The sequence below is a fragment of the Megalobrama amblycephala genome, linkage group LG20 (assembly GCF_018812025.1).
Source record: "Megalobrama amblycephala isolate DHTTF-2021 linkage group LG20, ASM1881202v1, whole genome shotgun sequence".
In the NCBI taxonomy this organism is placed as follows: domain Eukaryota; kingdom Metazoa; phylum Chordata; class Actinopteri; order Cypriniformes; family Xenocyprididae; genus Megalobrama; species Megalobrama amblycephala.
Window position 1 is genome coordinate 8,437,252 of NC_063063.1, and position 9,702 is coordinate 8,446,953.

Here is a 9,702-nt window from a genome sequence, read left to right on the forward strand (position 1 = left end):
GTTGTTGCGTGAAGTAACATTCAAACATTATTGGTGACAATTCTATAATGAAAAGTTAGAAATGCAGTATGTTACTATTTCCTGGTATTTTCCCTTATTGTAATAAAATACATAAAAATAATTTTAAAAACACAAGTTTATTAAAATGTTTTCTGTAAAAACAGTTACAATGCATAACTGATTGAGGTAGATGTGCAGTTTTCTTAATCCAGATGCTTCTTGATGCAGTCCATCAACTATATTTCATGTTATGAAATCATTATTACAATCATAATTATCTTCTCATTGTATAGTTATTCTCAATTTATCAAATTTTTTCCAGTCCTTTTTTGAATGTTACTGAAGATCCGTAGTCCACCTCAGTGTCTTGAGGTTATCACAATTAATACATTTTGTTTAGGCTTTTATGTCTATTTTGTCTTTAAGTTCCTATATCAGAGGTAACCCATACATATAGTTGCATGGTTACTTTAGTCCATGTCATTTTCTTGATAGCTGTTGCTGATTGGCCCATTCCTGAATGAGCTGATTGGCTATGGCATAAGAAGGCGGGACCCAGAACACAGGTGGCTCTTCTTTAGGGTTGCGTGGAGGGTTCTGTAGTGCTTCTGTTATTTCTTCAAAAGTGAACCATCGAGCATCTTCAAGTTCTGCTGTGTCTATATTCACCTATCCATGAACACAGTTAAAGCAGGTAAAGGTTATAACAACAGCAATGCCTCTACTGTGCTGGTTTAAATTTGGTTTTGATATGCCTGAATGTTTTCCAGGGTCTCAAAATAGAATTCATCTACATCATTTCACATTTTAATAACTGAACCAATTCATATCCACTCAAAGTTCTGTAATTGACAGAGAAATATTGAATATGGGTAATTGACGAATAAGGTTTTTAAAAGTGTAAAAAAAAAAACATAATGGAGATATAATTAATTTTGAAGTTTTATTAAGTGTTAAGTTAAGTGCTAACAATGAGATTATGTGGTTTTTATAATCAATTAACACTGCTTTTGTCAGTTTTTACATGATGGACAAAATTTGTCACCAAAAAAGTCATTTGGTTTAACCAAAATTTCAGGTTTACTGAATGACACTTGCTTATACCGAATGATGATTTTTTTTTTTCAAACAGTGCTAACAGGCTGATATCTAGCTAGCAAACAAAAGGACAATCAAACATTTTATATTTAGTACAAGTTTTTAAAAATTACATTTTTCATGTTTTATAGCAGTTGTACCGAATAACCTGATGTTTCAGGACGTGCGTATGAGCAAGTGAAAACATTAAATTTTCAAAGTTAGTTAAGAGAGAGTTAGTTACTTTGCCTCATGACCAAGTGGTCCTTTGTAGATGTCTGAATGATGTCACATCCTGTCACATGATATTGACTTGATCCAAAATGGTTTCTTTATATTGGTTACTCCAAATGACATCAATGAAATTCATTTTTCCGGACATTCTTTCTCATTACAAAGCAACGACTTCTATACATAAATTTAATACCATTTTGCACTATGATGATATATGATGTTATAAAATCATGCCAGAATAAAAAAAATATACATTTTAAGATATTTTAATCACAAATGAAATGGCTGTATTGGCCTTTGGACGGTTAAACCGAATGACCTTTTGAAACTTCAAAATCTTTAAAATACCTTTATATGTAGCAAAATATTATTAAATAATTTTCAATACAAATTTTTTAAATAATTTTTCAATAAAAGAGATCTAGTTGTACTACCTTACATACTTTGGATGTCATATATTTGTTTTTAATTATTATTAAGGCCTTTGGACAAAAAAATGACCTGTCATGTCATTGACCCATATAAATTTTACCAAATTTATTAAAAACCTCCAGAAAATAATTGTAAATATGTAGGTATGTAAAAGCAGACACTCAGACTAGAGACTGTGATTGAAGGCAAATATTAATTCTGGTCAGGCAATATTTGTTTATTTGTTTTATTTATTTATTTATTTATTTTCAGTTAAAAAACATTTTTCATTCAAAATTAAATAAATAAAATAAAGAAAACTAAGAGAATTAACATTTTCTTTACAATTAAGCACGTGCAGGATAAAAAAATAAGCTAATATATTAATAACTTAAAGGCAATACAAAGGTAACACAATTATGTATAAATAAAATATAATAATAATAATAATAATAATAATGCATGAATGAAATGTGATTATTACCATAAAAATAATGCCAAAAATGTTAATCATGCAAAAATAGCATTAATGTTTTTCGTTTTTTTTTCACCAAAATATGACTTTTTTTCTTCTTTGTTTTTGGGTTGAAACATTACCTGGTAATCTTCTTGACAAGTTTTGTGATATTAACGTTTTTTTTTTTAATACAATTATTTTAATTAATAGAATGTATGCATTTGACCAGTTGTGTCTCACTATAATAAGTAGTTAAAGGCATCATCCAAGTCTCACCTGTGTTTTGTCTGGGTTGACAGTTGCGTGGCAGGCTAACATAAAGGAGCTTTGTGGGAATGGCCAGTGCTGTGATCCAGAGTACTATAGGTTCTCCACCTCCAGACCCACCTCTTCTGCCACCTCTCTGTGCAGGGCTTCCTCCATTGACTCTCCTACAAAATGTTTTGACAAAATACAGCTGGTAAAATAACAAAATGGTTAAGTATCCCCACAGACTGATTTGGCCTGGACAGCAGCTAAAGTGTGACTCACCCATGTCACAGAAGCCAGAGAGTGCGCTGTACATGCCCAGAGGAAACATGGCCTGCCGCGCCAGCAGACATCTGCTCCCATCAGACACCAGCACGATCACTACAGGTGCCATCTGCAAGTCAAGAACAAACAGCTCTATGTTAATGTTCTCAGTGTGAACTAATTTAAACACAACAGGACTTTGGTTGTAATAAGTGGCCATACTATTACATTATATACAATAGCTTAAAACAAAGACTAAATCGCTAGCTACTAGCAAAATGGTAAAATACCTGTTTGGTAACACTTTATTTTAAGGGTCCATAATCATGCAGTAGTTAAACATTAACACACCACTAGTTGATGATTAACTGAACATATAGGAAATGCATATAAGCCATTATTTATGCGGTAGTTAAGCTTTAACAAACCAGTAATTAACTGAACATATATTTAGAGCATATTGGCAAATAAGCAGAAATAAGCCAATAATTAATGGTTAACTGAATATACAGTAAATGCCTTTTAGGGTTAGACTTTATTTATAGTCCACTTTAGACATTCCTTTGCCACAACATTTCAACTAATTCTCATTAGAGCACTAGTAGACTGTTAGGTGTTAGGGTTTGAGTTAGTAGAATAATGTACATGCAAAGTTACTTATAGTCAGTAGAATATATCTTGGGAAGCATCAAAATAAAGTTTTAGCAGATATTAAGCAGACAGTCTACTAAGGCCCTGTCCCCACTTGCATGCATGTGTCCATTAAGTCCACAAGACTCGATGCGCACTTTTTTTAATATGTGCCCTCGATGCGCACTTTTTTCAAGCCCACAAGCTTATTTCTTTCACTTTGTTCCTCATTGTCTTTCTTTCTTTCTTTCTTTCTTTCTTTCTTTCTTTCTTTCGAAAGTGTGGACTCAGAGGAAGACAGTGAGGGGACAGGGCCTAATGCTCTAATGGCTGCTAGTTGACATGTAGTTGCAAAGTTACTTATTTTTAAGTGAAAATTTAAGTAAGTGACGTGATATGTAGCCAAGTATGGTGTCCCATACTCAATTTCTGCTCTGAATTTCATCCATCCAAGTACACACACACAGCACTGAGTATTGAACATACACCCGGAGCAGTGGGCAGCCATTTTTGCTGCAGTGCCCGGGGAGTGATTGGGGGTTAGGTGTCTTGCTCAAGGGCACCTCAGTTGTGGATAAAGAGAGTGAAAGAAAGCGCTATTCATTCACTCTCCCCACCTACATTTCCTGCTGGTACTGAGACTTGAACCCGTGACCTTCAGATTACAAGTCCGACTCTCTAACCATTAGGCCAAACTGAACAATATGAATCACTGTGTTTAATTAGTATTGGTTTTAAAGTTTTGAGTGATAAATTGCCTAAGTTGTGTAATAAAGAATAAAGTTCTAAAGTGAAAAGTATATCCACACATTAATTATTGATTTGTATGATACTCATTGAGTGTTGTTCAAGTTTATTCACCAGAATAAGCCAGTAATTATTAAGTATAGTAATTATTATTAAGTTCCCAGTAATACAATACTACTAAAGACAATTTCTGGTGTGTTCATGCTTAACTACTGCATAAATAATGGCTAATGTTCATTTACTATATGTTCAGCTAATCATTGACTACTGGTGTGTTAATGCTTAACTACCGTATGATTATGGACCCTTAAAATAAAGTGTATATCGAGAAGGTAGAACAGCACCTCTATATAACTCGAATCAGCATCAGTGAAACAAAAAACAGAAATTATTTGAAAAATCTGACACTCCTTTCTATCAGATGACATGTATGTGCATATTGTGTCATCATGAAAATCATCTACTTACTTTGGGGTAGTAAGTGATGCCACTGCTGGGACAAACTCTGAAACTTCCTGACTGGTTCCTGACGGTAGGCTGACCCGTAGCACTACAAAAGCCATTGGTCTGATGCCATCGAAGGAGAGCCTGTCCCTAAAACAAACACCAAACATTTCTATGAATAACTTCTTAGAGTAGAACTTTATTCCTTTAATAGCTCTTATTTGGCATCATATCACAATGTATAGTAAAGTTACAATGTAATGGAAATAGCAAAATATATTTTCTTCCATATTGTGACGTACACCTAAGTTAAATGGATTATCGAAAAACAAAAAATGCAGTGCAGGACTTGGTTCTATGCATCGGTTGTTGACTGAATGGAGGCAGATCTGAATACAAGCTTGCTGTCGATTGTAAAAAAGGAGCAGAGTAGTTTAAAGGCACAATATGTAATTTTTTGCTGCTAGAGGTCACTTATTCAAAACAAAGGCGTAGCTTGATTATTGATTTCGTGGAATCATGTTGTCTTCATTACTGTAGTATGAAGCAGGATGTGGCTGAAAGCCGTTGGAGCGGAATGAGGCCGCTGGAGCGATTCCTAATGAGAGACGAGTGCAACACACGGCTAGAGCAGTGAAGCCATTATTATGCCGCTTCTTCCGTCATGCGTATATGGGGTAATGCAACTATGTTTTATCATATTAGATACATTTGTGTGTTTAAAAATTGTTATAATGCTACTCTGTGTGTTCGCTCGGCAGCTATTATGAGACACTTGTTGCACACTGCAGTAAGCTAGATCAATATTAGGCATGGTAAAACATGGTACTCGCGGTAAATCAAGAAAACAAGATTTAAACTATAAGACTTACTGTGTTGAGCTATAAAACAATTAGTTTTCTGTTGATGAATGTATCCAAACAGTTGCTCATCTGTCTAATTTAACACAATATGTTAAAGCGTCTTTGGTGTTTCCATGGTTTCTACAAAATGAAACCAAAAATCGAGGGTAATCTCATTGATAGACGACGCATGGACATAGTCCGTGTCCTGGTTAAAATGGCTTACTTCTCTGGATTTAAACATTCTTGGAAACATTTGTAAGTACACAAGTCAACAAAATATATAACATTGTTCTAATGGTTTTTGGATATTTTAATCCAAAAATCTTACATATTGTGCCTTTAAACAAACTACATGATTAAAGAAGTTCTGCATACATCACCAAAAGTAGTCTGTAGTTTCACCGTAAGATCTAGTTACGACATTTTGATTAAAAATTATGAGTTTAAAAGAAATTAAACATATGCATGGATGAATTGTTCACAATGCATTTAGAAAATAGAATTTTCATTTCATGCAGACTTTCAGTAAGTTATGTCAGTATTCATAGTTCATGTAACAACCAACAAACATCCCCAGCTTTAAAAGAACGACGCATAATACGTAAGGTTTGCCAGTTTGTCATGATCATTACTGGGAGTGCCCTTGTCTGCCACTAGAGGGCACTCCTACCTGGACTTTTGGTTTTTATCACTCGGACTACATTTCCCAGAACTCACTTCCCGGACTCATTATCCCCGTTTCATTGCACCCAGCTGTTTTGTGTTTGCTCATTGGTGTCTGACTATTTATACTGAGTTTGTTTCTGTTTTTGTTATCGTGGTTTCACTTTATGGCACCGGCTTCTGTTTGTTTTCTGTTTGGACTGCTCTGTGGATTTTGACCCTTGCCTGTTTGTGGATTACGTTTTGGATTACCCCATTAAAGCTGCATTTGGATCTTACCTTCTTGTCTCTGTGCCATCCGTGACACAGTTACAGAGTACAACCTTTTAGAATCAGCTGAGCTAAAGTTATGATGGCTACATAACACCGTATTAGTGTTCATACTAGGGATTGTCAGGATAACTTCCAACATCATGACAGGACGATTTATACAAGCAAACACCATTCACATGTTACCAGTTTAGAAAATGTAAGTATCCAGTTTAACAACAAATATTGCCTAAAGTAGTAATGGTGACAGAGTGGGATCATGTTCTTTAGTCAGTTCATGGATTATCACTGGGATTGAACCTGCAACCTGCTTGCTTAACCCATGTTTTCTGAAATCAAATATCATCTGGCATAAAAACATAACATTTCAAAGCGGTTACAATGCAGTAGCATTATTGATCATTTAGAAACTTAAAGTACATACTTTGGCCACTAGAGCAGACTCTGGTCCAGTTATCATGAAGAAAGCTCTCCTGAGGTCCACAAACATACCTCTACACTCCTGCTCCAATGCACTGCGGTCTAAATCACCTATAGTTAGAAGAGATCTCCATAAGATGATTTATATAGTGTTTGCAGTAATATAAAGTGTACAGGGTTCGCATGGTCACAGAAAACCTGTAAATATGTGGAAAACTTATGGAAAATAATGGAAATAAGAACTTAAAATGTCATTAAAAATTCCAGGAACAATCAAACACCACTCACATTCCCATTCCTACAGTGTTCCTGTATCTCAAACAGTAGAGCATGGAGCTAGCAAAACCAAAGTAATGTACTTTAAGTCAACAAATGCAACATTGAAATTTTATAAGGATATTTTTTTTTTCCAGTTGCAGTGTGTTCAGCATTAAAATATATTCATAGTATTGTAAAGTAATGGCTGTATTAACTGACCCACTTCTAGGGAGAATTGTGGTTGACCCTTATCAGTGCATCCCAGAAGAAAAGATTCGTTAACAAAGTGTTTGTCCTTTCCAACCTTCTCCAGTATATGTTCCAAATCTAGAAGAATTGGCATACAAATATAAAAACTTACATCCAAAATGTTTTAATTTATGTTATGGAAGAGTTCAAGTGGTGTTGTACTGAGACCTGAGGTTTTTAGACTAGCCAGTTTGAAAACGCCGCTGTTGGTCTTCTGCAGTAGAGGAGCAAGCTTATGATACAGCAGAATGTTTCCAGACTTCAGTGCTTCTCGACATGCCTCATCATCCTCTTTTAATCTCATGAGGTACCTAAACATGAATATTTTATTTTATATTGCGATGTTAAGAAAGAATTGCTTGAGCAATATTTTGCCAAAATTCACACTCAGAATTATTATATAGATAACACATTTCCCCCAGTTTCACAGACAAGTCTTAATGGATTAGTTCACATTCAAATTATAATTTCCTGATAATTTACTCACCCTCATGTCATCCAAGATGTTTGTCTTTCTTTCTTCAGTCGAAAAGAAATTAAGGTTTTTGATGAAAACATTCCAGGATTATTCTCCTGGAAGTGGAGTGGACTGGACTTCAATGGACTCCAAACGGTTGAAGGTCAAAATTACAGTTTCAAAGGGCTCTACATGATCCCAGATGAGGAATAAGGGTCTTATCTAGCGAAACGATCGGTCATTTTCTAAATTTTTTTTAAAAATAATATACTTTTAACCAGTCTTGAACTAGCTCTCTTCTTCTTCTTTATTAGAATTCCAGCAGTGTAGACGCTGCTAAGTGTATTACTGCCCTCCACAGGTCAAAGTTTGAACTAAATTGCCATATACAATATGCTAGGGCAAGTATATAACAATTAGTTCAAACTTTGACCTGTGGAGGGCAGTAATACACTTAGCAGAATCTACACTGCAGGAATTCTAATAGAGAAGAAGAAGAAGAAGAGAGCTAGTTAAAGACGAGCGTTTATGGTTAAAAGTATATAATTTTTTTTTTTTTAGAAAATGGCTGATCGTTTCACTAGATAAGACACTTATTCCTCGCCTGGGATCGCGTAGAACGCTTTGAAGCTGCAATGAAACTGTAATTTTGACCTTCAACCGTTTGGAGTTCACTGAAGTCCACTATTATGGAGAAAAATACAGGAATGTTTTCATCAAAAATCTTAACTTCTTTTCGACTGAAGAAAGAAAAGACAAACATCTTGGATGACATGAGGGTGAGTAAATTACCATGAAATTTTAATTTGAAACTGAACTAATCCTTTAAGCTAGTCCTAGACTAAAATGCATGTTTGAGCTGTTTTAACTGAAAGCAACTTGTACTGACATATCTTAAAATATGTCAGTGTCATTGTTTTGTCCTAAGATGCACACCAGAAATGTTTTTTTTCTTTTCTAATAAACGTTTATAAAAGATACTTAAATATCCTAATTGAACTAAGGCTTAATCCTGGTTTAGGCTAAGCCTTGTCTGTGAAACTGGGCCTATAATTAATACCAAAAACAGCACATGAAATCAAGACAATCAATGTTTCATGAAATTTTAATTTAATTAGGTCATTCACCCAGAAAATCAACACAGAAAAAGGGGACTGCATTGTAAATTCATGGGAATTATTTTTAATAATAATTAAAAAAATGAATTTGTGTACAAACATCACAATGCAAATTCTTTGAAATAATCTTCATTTGCGTTATGGAAAATATAATTTCTTATATCTTTATTTTCATTTTAATGTGAAATATATCCTGGACATAATTCTTGACAGGTTTTGTGAGATTCATTCAAATATTCTTCGATTGAAAATAATGTAATAATCCATTTTATTAACTCAAGTACTCCAACAAATGGCATTCTATTTTATATGATAAATAAATGGTTGTATTTGAAAGAAGACAGACCTCATTCGAGACACATATCCAGAGCAGGAGCGTGATAACACCAGGTTACAGTTGAAGAGAAGCTTGAATGACTTCAGCATGTCTAAAAGGTCCACAAGATAATGCCTGTGTTCTCAATATAAAGGTTTTAACATTTGCTCGACTCGAATGTAACTTTAAAGAGTCATGCAGGGCGTAAGAGACACAACTTGCCCTTGAAACTTTGTAACAAACGTAAACTGGGGGTAGAAATCTTCTTTCACTATCACGATATCCTTCAAATGATCGTTATGTTCGTGAAAATGCACAGGTGCCCGGTGAACGACACAAAAATATATATAGCCTATTTGTAACAGAACACATATGGCACCCTAAATAATAATATACTGATAAATAAACAAATGTGATTGCTTCTGTACTCCTGCAAACGACGCATGCGCAGAATATTACGACGTCAGTACGTCAACAAGAGCAGCTGCAGGCTGCAGCCAGCGGCTATGGAGCCAGTGTGGAAACAGCGCCCTCTCTCGTTGTAGAAAAGTTTTTTTTATGTACATTATTTATGCTTTTTGTGATTACACTAA

The 9,702-nt window shown here is 34.6% G+C and overlaps 1 protein-coding gene across 1 annotated transcript; it reads right to left on the reverse strand.

The window, feature by feature from the left end:
• Positions 1 to 118: 118 nt before the first annotated feature.
• nudt13 (nudix (nucleoside diphosphate linked moiety X)-type motif 13) lies at positions 119 to 9,579 on the reverse strand. Its single transcript, XM_048171598.1, is given in 8 exon segments — positions 119 to 669; positions 2,456 to 2,610; positions 2,711 to 2,822; positions 4,538 to 4,663; positions 6,716 to 6,822; positions 7,189 to 7,296; positions 7,387 to 7,529; positions 9,140 to 9,579. Coding segments are annotated over 8 exon segments (1,020 nt in total). The 5' UTR covers positions 9,220 to 9,579; the 3' UTR covers positions 119 to 480.
• Positions 9,580 to 9,702: the final 123 nt, after the last annotated feature.